We start from the raw sequence: 27,968 nt of genomic DNA, 5'->3' as shown, positions 1-27,968 counted from the left end.
ACCCTTAGGCCGGGTAACAGTTGAGTTATCTACCACATAGCTCTAACCGGACCTAGTGCTCCAGACGTGGTAACCACCCCACTGGGTGGTTCCGTCTGATGTATTCTCATGAGTGGTTCCCGCCTCGGCGACCCATGACCTCCCTAGGTGGACTTCCACCTTGCGGTTAACTCCTTCAGTCTGCATATTTTTCCCATGAGTTCTCCCCTGATGGTGAGACCATGTTGGTGTCTCCACTAATCTCCTCCCTACGGCAGGAAGTGGTCTCTGCAGTGTTTTTCCCCCAGGGGGAATAACGCTTACCCAGTGGCCCTTACGGTGTCGTGCGGCTTCTCGCTGTTAGAGAAACAAGGCCTCCGCCTGTGACGGCCGGTGATGGGGGCTTCCCACCTTTCGTGTAAAAGCACTGGGACCCCCCTACATCTCCACTGGATGGTCACAAATTTCGCGATGGTGCTCACGTCTGACATGCCTAGGCCAGTCAGCATCGCCTCGCTAGAGATTGTGGCATTTTCCAGAAGAACCCAATCTGTTGGTTCGACACAATGTCGAGAGACCGACAGAAAGGGAACATCTTGGTTACGGATGTAACCTCAGTTCCCTGATGGAGGGAACGAGACGTTGTGTCCTTTATGCCACAACGCTGGCCACCCACCGCAGTGGTCGAGGGATGCTCTCAGGCTCCTCAGCCCAAAAGGTGAATGAATGAGCATGCCGTCTTCCTTTTATACCCGGATATCCGGGGCGGAGTCCACATGCAAATTTCATTCGTCAATTTCATTGGCCTTTTCCAAATAGTCAGAAGATGGTAGGATCTCAAGGCAAACCCCATCTGTCGGTTCGACACAACGTCTCGATCCCTCCATCAGGGAACTGAGATTACATACGTAACCAAGACGTTAACTTGAAATAAAATATATTTTACAGTATGTTAAAGGGATAGTTCATCCAAAAATCAACTTTGTGTGATTTTTTACTCACCCACATGACGTTAAACATGTTTAGAGAACTTCCGGAGTCTTCGGAGCACAAATAAAGATATTTAGGTGACATCCGAGAGATTTCCAGGCCTCCTCATTGAAATCATGGTGTCAGTTTTTGTCAAGGTCCAGAAAAGTACTAAAGGCATGGTTAAATTGGTCCATCCGCACATAGTGGCTCAGGTGAAGTTTTTTGAAGTGAGAGAATGCTTTATGTGCGAAAAACAAACCAAAATACAGACTTTAATGTATATATTCTCCTCTGTCTTGTCAGTGTATGGCGCGCGTTCACGAGAGCACTTCTTCTAGATGATCACAGGTGTCTTTATATTTCCAGACTGACTGATCAACTGTCTTTGAATTTTCTTTTAGAGAATGTAGCTCCTAAAGGAACAGTTACACAGTCCTCCACATATCTCAACACCTGGGTAGCTCAACGTGCCATAGATGGTGTAATAGATAAAGACACATACTGCTCCATTACATCATATGAAATGAACTCATGGTGGAGGCTGGATCTTCTGAGCGAATATGAGATTGGCACAGTGATCGTCACCAACAGAGCAGAAGGTTGGGCAGAACAAACTAACGGAGCAGAGATTCGTATCGGAAACTCACTGGAAAACAATGGAAACAACAATCCCATGTAAAGTTATTCATTAAATCACTTCAACACTCTTCTTTGATTGATTTGTTTGAACAGGTGCATTGATTCTCAGTTTTCTGATTTCTCTCTCTAGATGTGTTGTTATTCCTAATCTTCAAGTCGGCACATCGATTATTTTCTCATGTAATGGGACGGTGGGACGTTATGTGAATGTGGTCATGCCTACAGTCCAGTATCTCTCTCTGTGTGAGGTGGAGGTCTATGGAACAGGTAATAAGATGGTTAAATCTATACTGGTAACCAGCACTGGATAAATTCACTAGTTTAACAAAGTATGTGTTTTCCAAACATGATTAATTTTAAATGATTAATTATCCAAAAATGTTCCCAGAAGCCTTTATGTGGCACAAATCATGTACTGTTTTCTGGTTATTGTTCAAGTTCAACCAATAAACCAAAGCGTGATTAGGTTGAATTTTGTCACACATTTCAGAAGTTTATTAAAATGCATTGATTCATATCACTAATGTTGAGTAGCAGTTCAGGTCAGAGGTCGCCGTCAGGCCGAAAATTCTCCGTCATTGACGGATTCTTTTTACCAGTGACGGAAAAATCTGAAGATCCACCGTCATTTTGACAGATTTAAATAAGGGCAATTTGTAACTCCCCATTCACTTCATTAGAGCGTGATCGTAGGCTACTACCCCTGCTCGCGAAGGGACGTGTGTTTCCCATTCATTAGCTTACTTACAATGCCTGGTCCGTTTTGGAAAACACGCGTGCGGTCAGCGGAGACTCGTGGTGCATGCATCTGTCACTCAGCCCCAGCGTCGTGTGCACAAAGGTGTGCAGTGGTGCGGTGTTTACAGGGTTTTTAACTTCAGAAAAGATACTTGCGTGTTTTTTGGATAAACCTTTAACTTTCAGTGAGTGGAAAACATGTCTCTCTTGGCGTCTTCTCTGTTCAGTGAGCGGCAGAAGCAACACATTCATGACCAAACCGCAGCTTACTTTGTGAGTGAGTACAAAACACCATTTACATGCACCTGTCATTTGTTACTTACTAGACATATGAACATAAACATTTGTCTGTGTAATACTGTTCAAAGTAAGGAAGGAAGGAGGCGGGAACAGGCGAACGATAACCAACTTTTAATAATAAAATAAACAAACAACAAAATGAAAGTAAAGGGGCGACAGCTACCTCACGGTCAACTGCCGACCACACAAACATAAATAAAACTTAACACAATGTCCAGGCCTGGTTCTCTCTTGTCCTACACTCCCGTCGCTCCTCCTCTTATGCTCTCGGAGCTCCTCCGTGAGAGATGCGAGACCGGTGCAACGCGCAGCTGACACTCATTATCACTCGTGTCAACGGCCTCGCACCGTTCCCTCACAGCTCTCGTCCCGCCTTCCTCGTTACAGTCTGTAATTATTATTTTATGTCTGATAACATAAACGTAAAATATATGAATAAAACAACAACGGCTTTAATGGGCATTCAGTTGTATTAAAATACACATGGATTAAAGTTCTCCGTCGCTACGGCGGATTTCCATTAATTGCAGCGAGTCTACGACGGATTTACATCAATTTCAAGGTTCCAGCCTGTCCTCAATGTCTTAAATTAATGTTGTTAACCCTTTGACGCAATAGTGTCTGTCTGCGGAGTGCAAGAGAGGGGCGTAACTGGGAAGGGGGCGTAACTTAAAATTGTCCAAATCACATGGAACAACGAGAGATGTTATCGGCAAGATGGCCGCTTGCGGACATTTAAAAGTGTATAAATGAGGCTATGGGTAATGAAATCAAACAAATCTCGTTTTTACTATTTTAGTTATTTACTATAATAAAACCATGGTAATTTAAAAATATCAAAAGTGATGTTTTTTGCTTGTTAAGCAGATGTTGACACCGAAATGTATGTTGCATCAAGCTTATATGCTCATATGTTTTCTCATAAACTTAAATTTTAACATGTCATTTTAATGCTATTATTTTACCCAGCGTATTTAGCTCGGGATATCGAGATAACAACTTTGTGATCAGGCATTACAACTGCCTACTAAATTGGGTCCTCAGCAGACACAATTCACACAGGGACAGAATTTGTCATGACAATGTTTCAACAGAGTTGCGAAACACATTTGCTGCGTCCCAATTCGCCTGCTTATTCTATGCCCTAATAGTTTAGTATTTTTGATTGCAGAGCAAAAGAGTATGCAGACACTGGACACACTGACGCGAAACGGAAGTGACAACAGACATCCTTAAAAAACAACTTCTTACATGATAAATACTATTGATTTGGTGAGGAATCATTTGATCGATTAATTCTGTGTAGCGCTACTAAACTACCCCCTCTCGCAATGTCACTACTTGATCCGTACCGGAAGCAGTTTTTAAATAGTGATTCTCGATATATGTTTTCTAAAACATGCCAATGTTAGTTTGTGGCACAAATTAAGCTTATTAAATTCATGTCCCTAATTGTATAGAGAAAAAATGAAATTGAACTGAATAATTTATTTTTTTATATAGCATTTGTGAAATACAGATATGTGTCTAATTTATTATTAGATATGTTCTATTTAATAGTTCTACATATGCCAGCAAACTTAAATGGATGCATTTAAGAAACAGAATCAATGCATTTATTCATTAATTCAGTTTATTTATTATACGTCCATTGTTCCACTCCTTCACTACCTCAGTCATCTACTGCTTCACTCCTTCACTACCTCAGTCATCTACTGCTTCACTCCTTCACTACCTCAGTCATATACTACTTCATTGACTTTTAGGCCATGTTCATCAACACAGTAAGACAAAAGTGTTTCCATGTCTTTTTGAAAGTGAAACATAAACACAAAGTCATCCTTCTCCGCTGAGAATTGACCTCCGAGGACCTTCCTGCGTGCATTTTGTTGGTTATCACTCTTCATGCCCAAAAAGGCAGGCTTTGTCACCAGTCCCATGCTGTGTGTAGGTCTTTTACAATGGTTGGCTCCTGCACCTGGTTAAGTAAAGATCCAAGTTTATACATGCATGCAAGCAAAATTTTTCTTTAATTACCAAATAACAAATGCAAACTTGATCCAGCACAATCAACTTCTCCAAGATGTTGTATAACTTTCAACCATTTAAAGATATTTTCCTATTAATGACCGCAAGCAAATAACTGTAATTGGGCATCGGAATAAAAACAAACATTTCTGCAAAATTTTCCTCAGGCAGATGTGAACATAATACATGAGTCACTACACAACCAGTAAACTCAATATCAGGTCTCAATCATCATCATCTTGGACCAGCAAACAGTAGCTGCGTTTACATGGACACAACGGATTGAATTCAATCAGATTGTGCAATCTGAATGTAGTGTTAACATGACAAGATTCAAATCTGATATAATCTGCTGACATGCTCACACTGCACAAGTGTTCACCTAAATACCCAGAGTAATGTCTCATGCCAATGAAGCACGAGCACATCCGATGTGGTTTACCATGGTATAAAACCATGACAAAACTTCCAAGATGCGTCTGCAGGCAAACAATAATTAAATAAATGTTTAGCAACAACAGCTAATACCGAACTTTAGAAGTGATGATATGCGGGCACATATATCAGCATTAACGTTAAACAGAGACGGGCGTGGTGGACACAGGTATCGTTATAATATTCACAAAACGACTACTCAAACAATGTTGTAAGCACAGATGTGTTTATTTTATGTCACAGACACCAGCATAATAATGTACAATTCATAAATGCAAAATAATGTCTATATCAATGAAGCAATGTTGTTACAGTGATTTACCGTGGTGAAAACAGTTAATCCTTCCAATGTAAGTAAACGATAAATAAAATAAATGTTCGGTAGCCTACTGATGAAATTTTATGATTAGATATTTTAGCCTACGGTATGTGTGTACATCTGCAAATGTATCGCGTTTAAAAAAGGAACTCAGAAATTGCGGTTAAAAACTCACTCCAGGGAAACAGTTAAGACATTTTAAATGCATAGAAACATTAATATGTTCATTTAGAGATGACAAGCATATGGATATGTGTACCGCTTTGTCAGATTTATGGTTTTTGGTTTCATTAGCAACAGCTGCTCCGTTCCGTGCGTCATACGCCCTTACGTCTGTACGAGCCAGCGTCGTCTTTGCACATGCGCAAAACTTCCTACTCCGGCTTTAATCTGATCAAGTGTTTACATGTCCTATCAAGCGGATTACAAACGGCATAAATCACCCCTTACAATCCAACTGAAATTTCAATCGGCTTGGTCATTTTTAATCTGATTGTCGTATTTATATGGAGCGTTTTCATTCGGCTTGGTCTTTTAATCAGATTACATTGGACCATGTAAATGCAGCTAGTGTCAGAGGTGAACTCTTAATTGGCAAGTTTTGTAGCCTTTACATTTGTGTCCTGCAAATAGCATATATCGTCGCTGTCGGGCGGAATCCTTGTATCTCCAAAACCATTATTTTTCAGGAAGTTAAAAAAACTGCATTTTTTGAGTTATTAAACATTGTATGTTTGGTATTATACCTATATTGCTATCATATACTGTTGTGTACCAACATTAACACAACATTTCCCCAAAACCATGTTTAATCGGAGATACAAGGTTTATGATTTGGGAGCAGGGAGATACGAGATTACGCTGTCATTGATAAGAATGGTACAGACACAGACGTCGCTGCTGCCAGCAGTGTTCATCAAAGTCTGCGGTCGCGTTGAGCCTTTTGACAAGAGACGAGGCTTTAAGAGCTAATGAAAGCTAATGATTGTGGTTACATACATCTTCCTAAACTCTATTTTAAACGTTAGAGCTATGAGTGATGCAATACCAAAATAAAACGTTAAACAGGCTGTCTAATATAGGCGGAAATTAATCTGCACGCAAATAAAGTCGGCGGTCGCGTTGAGCCTCTTGACAAGAGAAAAGGCTTCAATTGTTAACCAAAGCTAACGACTGTGGTTACATACATCTTCCTAAACTCTATTTTAAAGGTTTAAGAACTATAAGAGATGTAATACAAAAAACGATGAGCTGACTAGGCTGTCTAATAGGCGGAAATTAGCCGAATCTGCTCGCAAATTTACCTTCGTGGCTCACGGGCTTCCTTCTGCACCGAAGCATTACAGCTATCGATTTTTAACAAAACAGACCTTTTTCACTCGTTATTGTCTAAAAAACTTTCAATCAAGAGACGTAATGCCGAGAAGCTCCCGCGGAGTGAAGAAGAGGTGGAGTTACAAGACTTCTCAGACAGTTGAAGTGTCCAATGGAGTTAAGAGATTTGCTCTCAAGCTATTTTCCGCCCGACAGCGACGATATGTAGTTATTACTGTTTCTTGTATTAAGATACAGTATGTAAGAAGTGGCAAGCTGGCATGTGTACACGGAGTGCACATATAACTAACTGTGAACCTGTGAGTGAGTTTAACCTACAGCTCATAGAGGCCACTTCTAAAAAATGAAGGAAATCAAATGTAGATACATGCCTGCAAAATGCCAAGTCCCTCTAAAGAAGACTCGTCTCCACATGACTTCTCATCGAGTGGGTTTGAGAGGACATGTTCCTTTACATCAAGGGAGTAAGATCCATATTACATAACAGCTTAGTACATGTAAAGCACAAAAATGACGCTTACTTTTTAGACCAAATTTTGGTCCTAAATTTAGCCATAATTCTTACCGTGGTGACCTCATATTTCCTCTTCTTAGGGATGCGGAAAATTGGGTCTGCTTAAAGTGGGCAAACCTCCGGCCATGGATGTAGTAGTTAATAAAAAATCTAAATTTTGCTGCCCCAGATTACTGCTAATAATATCTTGAATTTCTCTATATTTTTTAAAGACACCGGTTCCCTTCAATCTCAAGATTCTCCACCAACACTGTGCACCACCACCTCCTTAAGGAAGGCATATCATGCTGAGGAAGACACCAGAGTAAAATAAATTTACTGTTTAAGTTGAAAGTTAATTCTGACTCTGAAAGGGTTTAAAGGGATAGTTCAACCAAAAACGAAAAAAATATCATCATTTACCCTCTTGTCATTTCAAACCTGTATGACTTCCCTCCTTCCGCAGAACACAAAATAAGATATTTTGAAAAAAGTTAGTAAGCAAACAGCGCTGGCACCCATTCACTTCTATTGTAAGGACACAAAACCAATGCACGAGAATGGGTGCCAGTAACCAACATTCTTCAAAATATCTTCTTTTGTGTTCTGCGAAAGAAAGAAAGTCACACAGGTTTAAAATGACAAGAGGGTGAGCAAATGATGACAGAATTTTCATTTTTGGGTAAACTATTACTTTAACAGGCCCACAAAGTTATATCAAGCAAAACAGGACGACATCCCAACTTAAAACCTCATAGCAAGAAAGTAAAAAAGAAAATAAATCTCCCCCAAAACTAAAGGTAAAAAGGGAAGACATCTCAGGAAGGACCACAAAGGAGGCCCCTTCCTGGACTATATCAAAAACCAAACTGCACATATTTTAACCATATCTGAGCATTGAATTTATACGTACAATTGTGAAATCAAATGGAGCCTCCATGACAACATACCAGACGTACAGTAAATACAGGCAAACATAAGTTTGTAAAATTTATTTTTGTGTGTGTATGTGTGTGCATAATTTATTCTTATGGCAATGTTCAACATCAACACTGTACACAAATTAACATTGGAATAAAATGCTTAACATTACTAGTGGAGAATTTGCATCTCAACATTTTAAACTGACAAAAACCTCCATGCTTAACAGCCGTCTTCTCGTGGGTTTGCATATGTGCCACAATATATGCATACTCTCCCACTTTGCTGCAGAACTGCCATTTGTAGGTTGTGCCTTAAAAAATTGGATTTATAAATATATCTTCTTCTTTACAAACTGTTGGATGAAGCTGGAAGGAAATTGAAATTTCGTCAAAAACACTTTAACTTAAAACACTTTCCAAAAGAGTCATGTTAGACTAATTTTCGAAGAGATGTGTAACCAGGTGGATGCTGAACATGTGGCGGTTAAGGAGATTCACCCTTCCATGTAAAGCGCTGTGAGTGTCCAGAAAAGCGCTATATGAATGCAACGAATTCAGTGGCGTAACTTTGTTTTGAAAAGTGGTGGGGACAAAGACGACACAAACTTTAATAATTGTTTTCTGTAATAACTCGTTGGGAATATTCAGAGGTGACTCCTCTAGAAAACAGGATAAAAACTGCGCCGCTTTATCCACGGCTTCAGTGGTGTAACGGTATAACAAATAATATTGACACTGCCGTGAAACAGGTTCGAATCCGCTGATCTCACTATTCTAAATTTTCACATATCAGATCTGCTTCCATTTGTTTTTAAACTATATCATGTTTTCATTAATAGATCATTTAAAGTATGTTGTGCTTTATTATATGTAAGGATGGCTGTGGCCATACGTAATTAAACGTATTAATTCGTGATACAATTTGTGTTTTCCCCATGTTAAAAATTTGGTGTTTGACACAGATTACCTGTCGGTGGGTCAAGGATTGAGACATTTGGGAACCCCCTGCTAATAAGGACAAACATTCAAGTATACAGGGGAAACAGATGGAAAAATAATATCTTAAAAAAATCTTATTTTCACTTATTACTACGGGCATTGCCAGATAGGCTACAAATATACAACAAACTTTCTAAATTTAGTTTTGAACTCATGAAACTACAAAGTGTGACGTTTTCCATTTATTTGAGTTTTCTCTCAAGTATCAAAATGTAATTAATCTTGCAATAGACGATAGCTACCGCATGTCGAGAACAATAAGGACGAATATATAGCACCAAAGTGCAACTAGAAAGTAAAGTTCGAGTACAAACTTTATGTTAGCTTGACAAAGCCTGTCCTGAAGAGTTTGAAATACAACCCGATTCCAAAAAAGTTGGGACACTGTACAAATTGTGAATAAAAACAGAATGCAATGATGTGGAAGTTTCAAATTTCAATATTTTATTCAGAATACAACATAGATGACATATCAAATGTTTAAACTGAGAGAATGTATCATTTTAAGGGAAAAATAAGTTGATTTTAAATTTCATGGCATCAACACATCTCAAAAAAGTTGGGACAAGGCCATGTTTACTACTGTGTGGCATCCCCTCTTCTTTTTATAACAGTCTGCAAACGTCTGGGGACTGAGGAGACAAGTTGCTCAAGTTTAGGAATAGGAATGTTGTCCCATTCTTGTCTAATACAGGCTTCTAGTTGCTCGACTGTCTTAGGTCTTCTTTGTCGCATCTTCCTCTTTATGATGCGCCAAATGTTTTCTATGGGTGAAAGATCTGGACTGCAGGCTGGCCATTTCAGTACCCGGATCCTTCTTCTACGCAGCCATGATGTTGTAATTGATGCAGTATGTGGTCTGGCATTGTCATGTTGGAAAATGCAAGGTCTTCCCTGAAAGAGACGACGTCTGGATGGGAGCATATGTTGTTCTAGAACTTGGATATACCTTTCAGCATTGATGGTGCCTTTCCAGATGTGTAAGCTGCCCATGCCACACGCACTCATGCAACCCCATACCATCAGAGATGCAGGCTTCTGAACTGAGCGCTGATAACAACTTGGGTTGTCCTTGTCCTCTTTAGTCCGGATGACATGGCGTCCCAGTTTTCCAAAAAGAACTTCAAATTTTGATTCGTCTGACCACAGAACAGTTTTCCACTTTGCCACAGTCCATTTTAAATGAGCCTTGGCCCAGAGAAAACGCCTGCGCTTCTGGATCATGTTTAGATATGGCTTCTTTTTTGACCTATAGAGTTTTAGCCGGCAACGGCGAATGGCACGGTGGATTGTGTTCACCGACAATGTTTTCTGGAAGTATTCCTGAGCCCATGTTGTGATTTCCATTACAGTAGCATTCCTGTATGTGATGCAGTGCCGTCTAAGGGCCCGAAGATCACGGGCATCCAGTATGGTTTTCCGGCCTTGACCCTTACTCACAGAGATTGTTCCAGATTCTCTGAATCTTTGGATGATATTAAGCACTGTAGATGATGATAACTTCAAACTCTTTGCAATTTTTCTCTGAGAAACTCCTTTCTGATATTGCTCCACTATTTTTCGCCGCAGCATTGGGGGAATTGGTGATCCTCTGCCCATCTTGACTTCTGAGAGACACTGCCACTCTGAGAGGATCTTTTTATACCCAATCATGTTGCCAATTGACCTAATAAGTTGCAAATTGGTCCTCCAGCTGTTCCTTATATGTACATTTAACTTTTCCGACCTCTTATTGCTACCTGTCCCAACTTTTTTGGAATGTGTAGCTCTCATGAAATCCAAAATGAGCCAATATTTGGCATGACATTTCAAAATGTCTCACTTTCAACATTTGATATGTTATCTATATTCTATTGTGAATAAAATATAAGTTTATGAGATTCGTAAATTATTGCATTCCTTTTTTATTCACAATTTGTACAGTGTCCCAACTTTTTTGGAATCGGGTTTGTAGTTTGAAAGGTTTTATTGATTAAACTTATCGTAAAACTTTGTTTTCATTGTTCTGATGCAGATATACTGCAGGTCTTGCTAAACGGTTGCTAAGGTCATGGGTTTGGTTGCTATGGGCGTGGCTTTGCCAGCTGGCAACTGATAATACTTTGAGCCACAAGTGAAGCGAACCAACCCCCATGTCTCTACAATGTTCTAAAGCAGAGATATTGGTCCTGCTAAACGGTTGCTAAGGTCATGTGTTTGGTTGCTATGGGCGTGGCCTGGTAGCTGGTAATTGATAATACTCCAAGCCATAAGTGAAACGAACCAAACCCCATTTCTCTAAGATGTTCTGATGCAGAGATATAGGTATTGCAAAATGGTTGCTAGGCTAACCTATTTGGTTGCTATGGGCGTGGCTTAGCATCTGCCATTTGATGATACTCTAAGCTACGAGTGAAACGAACCAACCCCTGTGTCTCTATGATGTTCTGATGCAGAGATATAGGTATTGCTAAACGGTTGCTAGGCTAACCTGTTTGGTTGCTATGGGCGTGGCTTAGCAGAAGCCAATTGATACTGCTTCAAGTACCAAGTGAAACAAACCAACCCCCATGTCTCTACGATGTTCTGATGCAGAGTTATAGGTCTTGTTAAATGGTTGCTAAGTTAACATGTTTTGTTGCTATGGGCGTGGCTTCGTAGCTTGAGGAAGTTTCAGGGATACTGATTGGTTGCCTGAGTCAAGTGAGCCCACCCCCTTGTCTTTACGACACTGAGTTGCAAAGATATCCATCTAGACTTTTTATAATGGGAGTCTATGGGAGTCGTTGCTAGGTTGCTGTAAATGGTTGCTATGGGCGTGGCTTCGTAGCTTAAGGAAGTTCCTGGGATACTGATTGGTTGCCTGAGTAAAATGAGCCCACCCCCTTGTCTCTAAGTGGTTGTACTGCGAAGTTATTCAACATGGGACAGTTATGACGCCTTATATGGGCATGTTTCCTGTCCCATTATAAGTCAATGGGGAATTTTGGGGGGCTCTTACGCCCCAGGGGTGCAACTTACACCCCATTGTGAGGTACGTTCTTACAGAGCCTGCCAGCTCTTCAAACGTGGTAACTCGCAAGTTTCTAGACATCCTCACTTTGAGTTATGAGCCGTCAAAGTTTGTCGCAATGTTAAGTCAATGGGAAATTAGGTGGATTTGAGAGTCCGGTTTTCGAAAACCAGAACCCGGATCAGATAGAAAAGATATAGCAACTCAAGTCAGACCAGACTGAAGGTTTGTGGAAAGTTTGGTGGATGTAGCTTGAAAGCTCTAGGAGGAGTAGCAGTCAGAAATTTGGGGGATCAGAAGAATAATAATAAGCTTAGATACAAGATCAGTATGTTAGCTCTGTCAAGCCAACATAATTAAGCGCAACATGTTTGGTACATGTATGACTTGAACAGCCATTTTCAAATATTTTCATCATTTTATTAAAAATAAATACCTTTACAATCTGATATGTGAAAAAGTTCAGCAACCCACAACGACATTGAAGTAGGTAACACATGCTTTACGCTCTACGCCACCGGAGCAGTTAATTTTCATGTGCCTTTCTTACATTTTGTCTATTCCAATCTGAAACTGATGGGCGGAGTTAGGCAAGGCAAGGCAAGTTTATTTATATAGCACATTTCATACACAAGGGCAATTCAAAGTGCTTTACATAAAATGATTGACAGAGAGAAATAAGACGTCTCTTTAAAATGCAAATGATTTAAGATCACAAATACTTTAGATTTTAAGAGACAATAAACCAGCAATAAAATTGATTAAAAATGTGAGTGTATATATAAAAAGAATAAGAGCAAAAGAAAAAGAAATTAGAAATGCACAGCTAAACAGGTGTGTTTTAATCTGGATTCTACTGTTGGTGAACGTCTGATGTCGTCTGGAAGCAGATTCCAGCTACGGGTGGCGTAATGGCTAAACGCTGACTCGCCTTGTTTGGAGTGAACCCTTGTTATCTCTAACTGACCTGATCCTAATGATCTGAGAAGTCTGTTTGGTTTATATTCAATAAGCATATCTGAAATGTATTTAGGTCCTAGACCATTGAGTGATTTATAGACAGTATAAAACTTTGAAGTTGATTCTAACAGTGACTGGTAACCAGTGTAAGGACCTGAGGATTGGAGTGATGAGCTCAGATTGTTTGGTTCTGGTCAGAGTCCTGGCAGCAGCGTTCTGTATGAGCTGCAGCTGTCTGATGGTCTTCTTGGGAAGACCTGTGAGGAGTCCATTACAGTAATCCACCCTGCTGGTGATGAAAGCATCCCCTAGTTTCTCTAAATCTTGCTTTGAGACAAAACATCTGATTCTGGCTATGTTTCTGAGATGGTAGTACGCTGATTTGCTTATTGCTTTGACATGACTGCTGAGAAACTAAGGTCAGACTCTAAAATGACACCAAGATTTTTTACCTTACTTTGTGTCTTTAGACCTCTTAAGTCAAGGTATGTGTTTACCTTGTTAGTTTCATCCTTGTTACCAAATACAATGACTTCAGTTTTGTTTTTATTTAACTGAAGGAAGTTTTGACACATCCAGCTGTTAATTTCATCAATGCACTGGCAAAGAGAGTCAATAGGCCTGTAGTCATTGGGTGAGAGGGCTAGGTAGATCTGAGTGTCATCTGCATAGCTGTGGGGGGCAATTTGGTACTTTTTCAATATTATACAAATTGACGAGGAGCGGAGCAAGAATCGAGCCCTGTGGAACACCACAACTCATGGGTGTCCAGTCAGATTCATGGTTGCCTATGTTCACATTTAACCTCTCCCTTTAAGGTATGACCCAAACCATTTAAGTACCAACCCAAGAAAGCCCTACCCAGTTTTCCAGCCTATGTAGGAGTGTGGTGTGATCTACCGTGTCAAAGGCACCACTGAGATCTAGTAATACCAGAACTGATATTTTGCCTGAATCAGAATCCAATCGAATATCATTTATTATCTTTATGAGCACCGTCTCTGTGCTGTGATGCTGACGGAAACCAGACTGATAATTGTCCAGGTAGCCATTTGAGTTCAAGAATTTGGTCAGCTGATTGAAGACAACCTTTTCAATGATCTTGCCTATAAAAGGAAGATTTGATATTGGTCTGTAGTTAGACAGTAAGGTTTTGTCTAGATAACTCTATTTTAGTAGAGGTTAGACAACTGCAATTTTAAGGGACTCTGGGAAAGTTCCTGAGAGCAGTGAGGTATTTACTATTTTTAGGAGATCTGCTTCCAAACAGTTAAACACTCTTTTGAAAAAGGATGTGGGAAGTGTGTGAAGGCTGCAAGTTGACACTTTAAGATGCTGTACCGTTTCCTCCAAGGTTTTGTGATCAATTGTCTGAAATTCAGACAGAGTTACTCATTTCTGTTGTACTGAAGTCAGACTGACCTGACTGCCGCATGGAGCTTTTGCTGATTTCCATTCTGATATTATTGATCTTCTCAAGGAAAAAAGCTGCAAACTCATTGCATTTGTCATCAGACAGCATTTCCCTGGGAACTTGACTCGGGGGATTTGTTAGTCTCTCTACAGTTGCAAAAAGAGTGTGAATGTTATTTATGTTGCAGTTTATAATGTTAGAAAAAAAGTTCTGTCTAGCTTTGCCTAAGTCAACATTGAAGGCACGCAGACTGTCTTTATAGATGTTATAGTGAACTTCAAGTTTTGTTTTTCGCCACATACGCTCAGCTTTTCTGCATGTTCTTTTCATGCTTTGTACTGCTTGTGTGTTTCTCCAGGGTGCTTTACGCCTGCCAGTTATCGCCTTGACCTTTACAGGAGCAATGGCATCGATAGCATGTTTTACTTTTGCATTAAAGATATCGAGGAGAACATCAATAGAGTCTGCAGATATACTTGGTGACAAAAACATAGCATTCATAAATAGCTCACTTGTGTTCTCATTTATGAATCTCTTTTTTACAGAAACGGGTCTATCTTCAGTGGCAGGACTGATTGATATATCAAAGAAAATACAGAAATGATCAGACAGCGCCACATCTCTAATAATAGTGGATGAAATGTTTAGGCCTTTGCTAATGAGCAGATCCAGAGTGTCCACGGTTGTGTGTGGGACCGTGCACATGCTGGATCAGATCAAAAGTGTTTAAAACATTTAAGAGTTCATTTGCGGTGTTGTTTTCTGTCTTGTCTACATGAATATTAAAATCTCCAGCAATAACAAAGCAGTCAGATTCTGTTGAAATAGCTGATAGCAGTTCTGAAAAGTCATCAACAAAGACTGAGGAGTATTTGGGAGGTCTGTAAATGATTGTAAACAGAGTGTGTGGTGCACCTTTTAAAGCAATATTCAAGTAGTCAAAGGACAGGTAGTCACCAAGTAACACTTGCGTGCATTGAAAGAGATCTTTAAATAGAGCAGCTATTCCTCCACCTCTCCTAATAGCTCTGCAAACATTGATAAAAGTAAAGTTTGGGGGGGGCAGATTCATAGAGGATTGTATCACCACAACTATCATCTACCCAAGTTTCATTTAGAAACATGAAGTCCAGTTTGTTACTGGTGATTGACCGAAAAGGATTTGTTTTTTAGTGAACGAATGTTTAAAAGTGCTATTTTAATAGTAACTGTTTTTTGTTTTTTTACCCCTGTCATTCTCAGAGAGACGTCTAATAGGTAGTAGATTAGATAGGTTTGCCATACAACTGGAAAGGGCCTTAGTTTTCAGCTTACTTGTCAGGACAGATATAGGGAAAACTAAAGGAACACTGGGTTCCCACTTGTTCTGTAAATATTTGAGATTGTTGCTGTTATCATAGCAGGGACCCAATTCATATTGGTTGTGGTTCGGGGCGTTTCATTTGTTGGGACTGTGTGGGTCTGGTCTGGTTGGTCTTGTTTTGTTTTGTGGTCGATGTCGGACAACAGAGGAATAAAGTTAATTATGCCATTACTACTTTTCCCTGGTTGTTCCTCTGTTGTCTGTTGTTGATCGCGGAATGGGACCGGGTTGGACCTGCACGGTTTCGGCGGGTGGGGCTTCCTGGGTCGCGGCTCGTGGGCTCTCCCTGTTCTTCATGGACGTTGCTCGAAGGAATTGGTCGGGGTCACTGAATGCAGCTATGACACGTCAGAGGAGATCTGGCCCTCCCAGCTGAGCCTGGTTTCTCCCGAGGTTTTTTTTTCTCCATTATTCAACATTGGAGTTTGGGTTCCTCGCCACAGCAGAGCAGTGCAGTGTTGGCTTGCTCACCGGGAGACTGCATTTATTTATTTATTTATTCAATTATTTATTAGATATTATTTATTATAATGATCTTGCTTGGTCTATAAACACCATGCACTGTGATGTGTTTTACCTTTCTGTGTTTTTCTTATTTGCTCCTGTAAAGCTGCTTTGGAACAATGCACATTGTGAAACGCGCTATATAAATAAAATTGAAATGAATTGAATTGAATCATATCAGTTACCAGTGCTCTTTGCAGTCTTGTTTAGTCCACCTCCAGCAGATGGGGGTTTGTGTGATCCCTGGCGTTGTGGCAGAGGCCGGAGAGCTCTTTCAGAGGGAACGGGTTGGCTAGGTTGACCAAGAGGCTTTGGCTGTTGTGGGGCCCATCGCTTTTTAGTTGAAACTTGTGGAGTCGCGACAATAGAGTGGAAGAGTTTTGTTCCAGCAAACACTAGTTCCTCCATTTTCTCTGAGAAGCTCAAAAGAGATGATGTAGGAGAGAGGGAGAGAGTGTGTAGTGAGAGGGACTGTGAGAGGGACTAGGAGTCTGGTGTTTCTGAAGACTGAAGTCTGTTGTTTTGGCTCTCCCGGTTGTTATCCACCGAAACGTCCTTGGGTGTTGAGTCTTCGTCATCATCCAACTGATGTGATGTCACTGGGCAGGGTACGGCCTGAGTGGTGTTATCCAAATGTCCATCCGACTGCTGAGGTGGGTCCCTGAGGCCAGGTGTATGTGTGCCATTCAGGAGTGGACTGGCACACTCTGCTGATGGGTGAAGGAGGGAGAAGAGGATATTGTCCTTTAGAACTCTTGAACCAAGTTGGTTTGGGTGGAGGCCATCTGTTATAAAAAGTTGTCTTTGACTCCAAAAGAGATAAAAGTTGTCAATGAAGTTCAGTCCTCTCATGTTGCAGGTTTTTTGCAGCCATGTGTTCAGACTGAGTAGCCGAGAGAACATATTTGTTCCCCGAGCTGGGAGAGGTCCACTGATGAACGACTGAACTTTCAGCTTTCCAAGCATTTCAAAGAGTTCATTAAAATCCCTTTTTAGGAGCTCTGACTGCTCTTTTTGAATATCATTTTTCCTCACATGTATGACAATCCGATTTACAGACTTATGTTGTGTCAGGATGTTGGACAGTTCCTTGCTTACATCAGCAATCCTTGCTTGAGGGAAATAGTATGTACTGTAAGTATTACCCTGCTACAAAGGTTTCTGATAATAGAGTCCCCCACTATCAGAGTATTGGGCTCGGCTGCTTTCTGAGCAGAGTGCCGTTGCCTGTTTGACACAGAGCATCTGCCAGTTGCAGTGTCCAATTTGATTTTTGCCTGATCACATTTGGGTATTCTTCACCCATATTCATTAGTGCCTCAAATCTATTTTCAAGATGTACAGGGGGTGGTAGAATACCAGCATTGTCTAGTCGAGTCTTAGCCATATCTGGGGTAGATGAAGCTAATGCAGCAATTTGTGAAACTCTTGACGAGCACCTTTAGGTCTTGCGCCCTGTTTCTGCCAACGGTTTGTGTCCTCAGTTACCTTTGTTTGCTGTACAGGTTTGTCTGAGCTCACTATAATCTGTTGAGAAGTACTGGGTTCACAGAACTCACCGGGGCGAGGCTCAGCTGTGTGTTCCTGCAGAGACGGCAGTATCGAAAGTAACTTTGTTTCGAGAACTGCAATCTTTTGTAGAAGTTTGTGGCAATTTGAGCAGCAGGTGGTTGTTGATCCAAAAGAAGGCATTTTCACACCAGTTTGAGTGTGGGCAGCGGAGTTATCCTTAAGAGTTTCAATTGTCGGCAGTAAGCTGGTAGACCACTATCCTAGAAAAAATCCTGGTTGCTGAGCATTCCAAAAGTTTTGAAGTATTTCCCAGAGTTTTAGTTCCTAATTGTTTAGTCTGAGAACTGTACTGAACTGCTGGTGTTTAAATAAGATAAAGCATAAAAGCAGAAGCGCAAAGCACGGAGTGCTAGTAAATGCGTCCAAACAGTAGCAAAGCCGGCTGCTTCCGGCTAGTCCGGTCGAGTTAGTATAAATAGTCTCTGCTTACAAAGCGGGCTACTTACACAGTAAATAGACACTCTGTATTTTTCATTTCTTCCAATAAGTGGTGGGGACAAAATTGACTTTGGCAAAAAGTGGTGGGGACATGTCCCACCCATCCACCTGCAAATTACACCTATGAACGAATTATTGTGAATTATTAACCTCTTGAGGGAAAAACACAATTGTATCTCTTAATATATCCGCACAAAGAGGCAATAAAAACCTCATATCTTTATTTGGAGTGACGTTTTGCATGGCGTCCCCTTCCCGAAGGGCAATACATCCCGTTTAGAATGCAGACTGACGCAGTTCAGACGTGCAGTACACACAACCACGACGTCACTCTTTCAGTTAGGTACGCAAAACAAGCAGATTAACGTTTACTTACATATTTAAACCGCATCTGAATATTTCTAACGTTATTCATGGCACAGTTTCAACTGTGTTAGCTGTTCAGCGCTACCTTTTGGTTAGGAAATAATACATTTGCCAGCCATATAGCAAACAACCTGGGCTGTGTTTCCCGAAACCTTCTTAACGCTACGTCGTTCTTAAATTATACCTTAAGCTGTACCTTATCTTTAATACGTGTTTCCCAAAACCTTCTTAGTTAAGTATACCTTCTGTAAGTCATACTTTCGTAAGGTTGGTCTGGACCGCTCTCGCCGTTGATGGTCCATACTGCTATGCAAAAAGTTTAATTTCACATATCAAATTTAATATAATAATTTAATATAAAATTCTATTTAGTATTACATTTACATTTTTAATTTAACTTAGTTTTAAGTTTACAAGTAAAATACTCGGGTTTAATACACTCAGTGCAGGCTATTGAAGTGTTTTCTTGAATAAAACTGTCATACACTGATGGTTGTTAGCGTTTTTAATTACAGCCTATTATCCCAAGGCACATCAGCTGGCAAACCATTTGACAGGAAAGGCGTAGTGTCGGGTCCCGGGTCTATCACTTCTGTTTTATGTTTTGTCCTCTGTTTTTGTTGTGTAAGCACTAGGCATTGTTTGACAGTTCACCATGTGCTCAGAAGTCTGCGTGCTTGACCCCGCCCCTCTTGTCTTCTAATCAGTAGCCACTTTTGCTTTCCTCACATCACCTGGACTCATTCTCTCTCTCCAGCTGCCCCTTGTTCCACGCTAATTTCCTCCCCTTCTTATTCCTCCTGTTTTTCTTGTCTTGTGTCGGATCGTTAGCATTTGCTGCATAGCATAGCCGGTCTTAGACCCTCTCTAGTACCTTGTCTGGAAATCTAGTGTCCACCCTTGTTGTCATATCTAGTTATCTTGCCTTGTAACCCTGCTATCATCTTGTCTTGTTACCTAGTACTCACCAATTGTCCTGTCTGGCTCCAGTGCTGTTACCACTACCGGGTGTCTGCATTTTCTACTCTGTTTACCCCAGTGACCACGGCTGCGGTACCCAGTGCGTACCGGGGAAGGGGCGTGGCCAGCTCGAAATGCATTTTCAAGTCCACATTGAATTTTGCAACACCCAACGCGCTGTGTGTAAATGAAAATGCAATCCCAAATATTCAACCAGTTAATGTTAATGCATTTAAGGAAAATAACATTAGAATTTTCATTTTGCTACAGCTTGACTATCTTAAACATATATATATATAATCAATCCGGGGAATGCATTTTCATTTTCATTTTGCAACTTAAAGAGCGTTAAAAATATCCATTTAAATAACATATTAAAACTAGTGTAGGAACTGACAAATGTAATTGATATAATTAAATTTTTATTTTCATTAAGTGCAAAATGTTGCACATATGTTACTTCAAATGTATATTTAATTTTTATATTTTAAAATTAAATTTTATATACTGCATTGCCATTTTGCGGATTGCATTTCAAATTGAAAATAGCAACCAATATGCTTCCATAGCTTTCAACCACATCATGTTTAATTTAGGCTTCAGACATATACACGTGCCTACAAGCACAAAATACATTTAGAGATTGTATAATAACAGCGGCAATAACAATCTCCTCAAATGTAATTTGAGGGATGCGTTTTATTCACATCAGAAACAGTATCTGCAATGTAGGTAATTGTTATGATCACTCAATTCTTCTACCAGTTCACCAGGCACTTACATTTGTGTTTTTAAGAGAAGTGGATGAATTCATGTGATGTAAATCCGACACATCTCAGACCGCGGCAGAAACAAACATGGCGGCGCCCGCTTAACAGCTCAACTAGCGCGGTCATTATAAAAGTGTTTAAACAACAATCGGAATGTCAGATATTTCTTGACATAGTTAACAGTTTGTGAATTTTTTTGAGTAAACACGCTGCGGCGTGTCACATGATAAGCAGTGGAACTGTTAAAGTGATTGGCTACCTTCTTAACGGTCGCCTTGGAAAAGCTAGTCAAACACTGAAACGGGTGTCAGGTGTGGCCAAGCTTCAGGAATATGGTTTCACAGCCAAAAGGCAGAAAAAGTGAAAAGCACTCAGGAGACAAATACAAACAAAATGTTTGGTCTTCAGTGGTGCTTTTATTTTGTTATTTTTTCTGTTAATTATTAAGAGTTTCAGAAAACATTGTTTGGACTTATAAGATAAATTAAAAATGCACTGAAAAGTTATAGATGGTTGATTATTTGTCTAGGTAAGAATAACTTTTTCATAGATTAAAAATACGCAAGCTGTCAATACTATGTAGAGTGGTTCAAAACATCTCCCTTTAAAACACTATTGGTTTTGACTATTTAGATAAAGTGTCGGTTAAAGGAATATGACTTTGCCTGTAAAAAATCAGTCAGAAGAATTTTTTTCTCTTTAATCCATTAATACAGCAAGATCCGAGAGTAAACGCAAGTACAGTGTGATGACGTCACGAACATTACCACGTAATGACACCTTGCACCATAGTGACGGGAAATAATAGATTATGACGGATTTTTTACGAGCCTGTCCATCAATAAAAAAGTCTAGTGCAACCTCTGGTTCAGGTCAGTGTTATTATGAGCGCTCTTACACACTTTCGTTACTGTTACTTATATTTATACTTTTATCTTACTTTTATAGAATGTAATAATTTTGGGGGTTAAAAAAATGTCAATAATGAGTTTCAGAATGATACCGAGGCTGTCTCATGTTTCTTTTTGTAATGTTATGATGGAACACGTGAGTCTTGCAGAACGTACAGCACGTGCCCACATTACGTTAATAATGTGCCTTGCCACTGACAGAGTAGGTTCTTGCAGCAAGTGTTGTGCAATTTTTAAAATATAAACATGATCGGTCGGTTTCTCGGACAGAGTTTAAAATAAGCGAGATGTAGGCCTTTATAATTCTCTTAGTTCATCATGTCACAGATTCAATACAGATTACAAACCTGGACTTTGGAGACCTGAACAATAGCTTTGTAATGCCATTGAATGGCACTTCAGTATTTGGAGCTTCAGAAAGCACACACAGTATATCCATCATAGAAATATTATGACCTCAGGGGGTGATAAATGACATCTGAAGCAAAACGAGTAATATTTTCAGTTTATTTATCCAAGATTTAATTTTAACATGAATAGATAAGAATAAATACAATCAATATGGCGACACATTGGCTCCATGAATCTCAGAATTGAATCGCATTGATTCTCGCAAGTCTTTTCATATGGGGTTAAAGAGATTCATGGTTATTAGATGACCACAGAAGTGTTTATATGTATGATCAACTGTGTGAATTTCTTTTTAGAGAATTTGGCATTGAAAGGAAAGGCTACACTCTCATCTACCTTCAGCTCCTACACAGCTGCAAACGCCATAGATGGTGTCAGATATGGACCTGGTTTAGCAACCTGCTCTGCTACATCATCTGAAATGAACTCATGGTGGAGTTTGGATCTTCTGGATGATTATGAGATCAGTACAGTGATCATCAGTAACAGAGGAGATGACGGCCCTGAACAAACCAACGGAGCAGAGATTCGTATTGGAAACTCACTGGAAAACAATGGAAACAACAATCCCATGTAAAGTTATTCATGAAATCACTTCAACACTTTTCATTGATTGACTGATTGATTGATTGATTGGCTGATTGATTGATTGATTGATTGGCTGATTGACTGATTGATTGATATTTTCTCTCTAGATGTGCTGTAATTCCTGATCTTTCAGTCAAATCTACAGTCAGTTTCTCATGTAATGGAATGAGGGGACGTTATGTGAATGTGGTCATACCTACATTCCAGTGTCTCTCTCTGTGTGAGGTGGAGGTCTATGGAACAGGTACATGTGATTCCGTTCATTAAATTGGTTCCTTTAAAGGGTTGATATGACAGGGCTAAAATTATTATTATGGTTTGTTTTAGATGTAATGCAATGTGTATATACGGTTTAAGGTTTAAAAACACTGTATTTTCCACACCGTGCATGTTTGTATCTCCTCTTTGCCCCGCCTCTCTGAAACGCGCTGATTTTTGACAAAGCTCATGGCTCTGAAAAGCGAGGTGTGCTGTGATTGGCGGAATACTGCAAGCGTGTGAGGGAAATGTGACGCCTCTGACCATATTTGGAACATCAGGTTCCTCTTCAATTGTACTGACAGGTACGCCCACCTTACTTGTGTATACATTTGGGCGGTCTTAGTCAAATCAGACCACCAACTGACGTAGATTTGTGGGGGTGTGGCTACACGAGGCGTTTCAGGCAGGTCTGGGTGAGCATTCGCTTTTACATAGAATGCATCTTTTGTTCCCACACTTTCATTTCTGCAATTTTACGTGTCTAATACATGCATGGGCAACTTATAACACACCAAAGACACCGAAAAACACATATTCCCGCCATATGACCCCTTTAAATGACATTTACATTTACTCATTTAGCAGACGCTTTTATCCAAAGACTTACAGAGAGTTCAGGGAGCAATAAGCAATATGTCATACAGGAGCAATAATACAATAGGTGCTAATAGGGCAGTCATGGCCTAATTGTTGGAGAACGTCTCCGGTTACTGTCGTAACCTCGGTTCCCTGACAAGAGGGAACGAGACATTGCGTGAAGCGCTAGGGGAATCCCCTTCTCTAAACCTTGCTGAAACCTTATTGAATAACGCCAGTAGAAATGAAAATGTAACTGGCCAATGTGGTCCTAGACAGCGCTTAGGGTCGTGTTCGCCACCCCTATATATTACACCATCTGGACCACATAACCTCAGAATCTTACAACTGAATGTTACAGCGCGACGATCTGAGCACGCGAACACGACAGTAACCGGAGACGTTCCCTTTCGAGAGAGGTCTCTCAACATTGCGTGGAACGCTAGGGGAACTGTATAAAATAACGCCGTGAGAGCAGCAAAGAGCGAACCCCAGCACTCTCCCAAAATAATCACAAGGCAAGTGTGAGGGAAACCCCCTCAGTCAATCAGTAGCCACAAGCACGAGCATTAAGCCCATTGCATGCCGCGCAAGCGGGAGCTGTCAGAAACGGTTCTCTGTTCAGGCTAAATGCTTCATTTCCGCTGACGCAGTGGGCAATGCGTTCAATCACGCCGTGAGAACAGTGGAAAACAGCTCGACTTTAGCGGAGCTAACACATAACTCTTGGCAGTAGCACACAGCACAACTCCCACTGACAGCGCACACCTTACATAGGCTCTAAGACGATTGGATACCATATTCTGCTACGGGATCCAATCAAAACACTTAGAACTCTGGGGGATACCATACCACCATAGTCTGCAGGAATGCTATGCCACTACACTGAGCAGAAAAGCAATACACATAGCAAAATAATAAGTATAAAAACGGCAAGTGCCGGGGCCGAGCAAGGTAGAAACAAACCCTGTATATTTAGAATAAATAACACAGGGCTGAGGCAACCAGTGTACATAGTGAGGATTGAAACAGGTGCAACCTGGTATGTTTGCATCCCCAAGCAGTAAAGACAGTGACTGTTGTAAGGGTGGTTCCCCTATAGTGGTTCAGGCTATAGGGATGCCGAAATGACTAAAGAAACGTTAACAGCAAGATGGTATAAAACTGTGTATTTCTTGTCAATTTCCACCCTTCTGCAACTTATACCAATGACGGAAATAAGCGCAGTGATTATAGCTATATATGTGGGAGAGCTTTGCTATAACATGACTATATTGTATTGCAATATGGAGCGTTTAAATATTAACATTAAACCAACACTAGTCTGCAGATTTGTCAATTAAAATATTTAATAACAGACTTAAATTGATGTTACATGTAAAATGGTTACAAAGTAAACGTATAAAATTGTAAATAATACAACTAACAGTTTCCAAATGTATGTGATATTACCTGAGATGATAGAAAAGAAAAGAGAGAAAGTATAGACGAAGAATAAGAGCCAGAGCTCCCGGAGAGGAGCTTCCAGCGAGGAGACAGGAGAAAAAGCCCAGAGCTTATCTTACATTTCCTTTTTATCCTTTCCTTGACCATGTGACTAAACTAACATGATGCATTCAAATTGACCAATTAGGGCCACCCTTTATCCCCACTGTACTGGACCCACAATAAACAAGCATCTGGGACAATAGTGGTTGATCACCATGCTGATCGTGCTGAGTGCTGACCCCTGTGATCTTTAGAAGAGCAAATGGTGTCTTTTGGGAAGAAAGAGGGTGTTGTGGCACAGAGAAATAAATTCCTGTTATTTTTTACAACCCTACACTGTGAGGGACACGGCCACATACTGTATAAGACACAGGCTCATGCGAGTCATAACCTGGGGCCCATTCTTCGTACCTCGCTAACTAGGTATTAGCTAACATTAGCTGGATTTGATTGTTGACGATTTCGCATGATCTTGGATTGTTCGGTTCTTCGACGCCCATCCTGTTTGTTTGTTTATTTTATTTCTATAGCACATTTCAATACAACCGCAGGTTGACCAAAGTGCTGTACATTGCAAATAAAACAAAAACTAGACACATAGGAGCACATTCTTACAGTAGAATAATAATTTAAGAATTATTTCCCAAAAGTTAAGAATTAAAGCACAATTAAATAGTAAAATCACAGTAAAACATCAGATTATTAGCAGGTCGCAACTTGATCCAATAAATGTGACTTCAACAGGGATTTAAAAATAAACAAAGAGGATGCAGTACGGATCTCACTCGGGAGGTTGTTCCATAAAGTTGGACCGGCGATAGCAAACGCCCAGTCACCCCGGCGTTTGAGTCTAGACCTGGGGACCAATAGCAGTTTTAAATGTCTCGACCTAAGAAGACGCACTGAATTGAGTGGATGCAACAATTCAGAGAGATAGGCAGGGGAGAGATTGTGCAGCGATTTATACACTAAAACCAGTATTTTAAAATCCCCTCTGAGCTTAATAGGGAGCCACTGCAACAAACCCAACACGGGGGATACATGCTCGAACTTGCGTGTACCAGTCAGTAGCCGGTTGCTCAAACCCAACCTCAGAACTCCTTCAAAGGTAAATATTCCCACATAGGCAATGCTTTTCAACCCTTAAATTAAATCTCAAAAATACACTTTTAAGGTATATTTGTCCCCTTACTCGTTTTGAGTTCAAAAATACCATAAAACTCTGTATACGCTTCTGAAATGCACTTTGAAAATACAAATCAATGTACCAGCTCCCTTATATAACACTTTTGGAACCATGTTACACTTAATTGAGTTTTGTTTCAATTTCACATACATATCACATAAACCGTAAATGAATTCAAGAATGAGAAACCATAAAGCATTTGCATAAAGAGTCTTTAGCACATTAAAATGTGAATCACATCAAGCTCAGTTCAATTCCACACTGCAAGTTCCATAACTGGTTGAATTTTGTTAGTGAATCAGTCTTTGCAGTCTTTTTCACATCAATTATTAATCTTACTTAGTTCTCAGTTGCGACGAATGTCTTCCGTGAAGAATAAAACAGGAGAAATGCAGGTGTGTGTGTTTTTGTTCAATTTCCTACCGTCCCACTCGGTATTGAAAGTGTCAGTTTCACCAGATGACTATTTGATCTTCACCAGATCACTAATAGTGATGGGAAGTTCGGATCATTTTACTGACTCGGATCTTTGAGTCTCGTTCAGCAAAATGAACGAATCTTTTTTCGAGTCATATCGTTCATTTCGTTCATTATGCAAACGTTGATCACATTACAAACAATACAAAACTATAATGCTATAAGAAAGAGAAAAGATTAATTCATTGTTTACCTGGGTCTTTAGTCTATGATTAGCTCACCACACCTCTTATCTGACAAGTCCTCGGGTTTGACTCCTTCGTTCATCACGTGACAGCGTCGTAAGCTAAACCAATGCAGTCAGAGCCGGAAAGAGAATTGATTAGTTCACCTCTCGAGTCTTCGGGTTTGAATCGTTCGTTCTTCTTGAATTCCAGTACAGGACCCATAGAATGTTGCGCAATGCGCATGCGCGGCTGAACGAATCACTCCCTACGACGACTCGTTCTTCCCGAGTCACATTAAAGATTCGTTCAAAATGAACGAATCGTTCAAGAACGACCCATCACTAATCACTAACTCCTCGTGGCTCGCCAGTTCCAACTCCCTCTAGGAACTCGGGAATCAGAATGAACTCCTATCTCTCCCCGTTGAAATCACCGGATTCAAAGCAACTCAAACCAAATCCAGCGAAAGAAAAAAACTTGACCAAGACCAATGATAAATCCTTATTGATTTATTCTGCTCCAACAAAGTTTTAGTTGCTCTTATCAGCTCGTATCAATCCAGTATCATCTCTTATCAATTTCGTGTCTCTAATATGCTCTCTCTCTTCATATCATATCGTCAAAATCCTTACACTAAATAGTGCATAAATAACTCTTTCTATTAATCAAGCATCGCTGCATGATTAGATTATTTCTCCGGTCTCTATGTAGCTCCAAACGCTTTTTTTCCCCCGTGTCACACGTGAAGAATCGCAGCACACCTCGTGCGCTACCGAAACCCGGAAGTGTTCCAAGCACCAGACAATACTCTGATACCTCACTGGTTGGCTCCAACCAGCGAACCACATCCTCATTGGCTAATCCACTTCCCATAGAATTAAAGGGGTCCCGGCTCAATTATAGAAATAGCTATGTTTTTATGACATTCGTAACAGGGGTTACACTCTCCCCCTTTGTTCTTATGCACGTCCTCGTGCATGCATTTGGCTGCATGTCACTGCGCTCAAAACGCCTTCAGGTACCATGACACACTGATCACGAATGAACTGAATTATTCTCTGCTTGAGCAAACGCAGTACTTAGTTTTTGTAATAAGGACTGAACCACGGAGATTAGAGGATTCCCCAACTGGGGATAGTGAAATTTATTTGGGGGTTTTACCACCCTTGCAGAATGCCTAATACCTTCACTTTGCGTGTTTTCCCTTTCTGGCACTCTGTCATCTACCACTTTGTCATCTGCTACATCTCCTTGAGGGACTGTTTCTAACATAGGTTTGTTCCCCTCACTTTGAACAACACTCGACTCATTGACTGGATTCAACTCTACAATGTCAAGCAACTCAGCAGACTTTTCAGTTAACTCCAAATGATCACATTCCTCCTCCCAAGATATTCCTTCAGT

The 27,968-nt window shown here is 40.3% G+C and overlaps 2 protein-coding genes across 2 annotated transcripts in view; both read left to right on the top strand.

The window, feature by feature from the left end:
* LOC130557097 (uncharacterized) overlaps positions 1–27,968 on the top strand; it is a 236,932-nt gene that overhangs the window by 36,583 nt on the left and 172,381 nt on the right. The window lies entirely within an intron of this gene.
* The window catches only part of LOC130554795 (uncharacterized), a 50,863-nt gene that overhangs the window by 3,941 nt on the left and 18,954 nt on the right, over positions 1–27,968 (top strand). Inside the window, exons 4-7 of the mRNA XM_057334693.1 lie at positions 1,353–1,626; positions 1,721–1,857; positions 22,118–22,394; positions 22,517–22,653. Coding sequence (XP_057190676.1) covers positions 1,353–1,626; positions 1,721–1,857; positions 22,118–22,394; positions 22,517–22,653 — 825 coding nt within the window. The remainder of the gene's footprint in view (positions 1–1,352; positions 1,627–1,720; positions 1,858–22,117; positions 22,395–22,516; positions 22,654–27,968) is intronic.

Source organism: Triplophysa rosa, linkage group LG1 (assembly GCF_024868665.1).
Source record: "Triplophysa rosa linkage group LG1, Trosa_1v2, whole genome shotgun sequence".
NCBI classification, from domain to species: Eukaryota; Metazoa; Chordata; class Actinopteri; order Cypriniformes; family Nemacheilidae; genus Triplophysa; species Triplophysa rosa.
The sequence above is the reverse complement of the archived record's forward strand: the minus strand, read 5'-3'. Positions and strand labels throughout refer to the sequence as shown.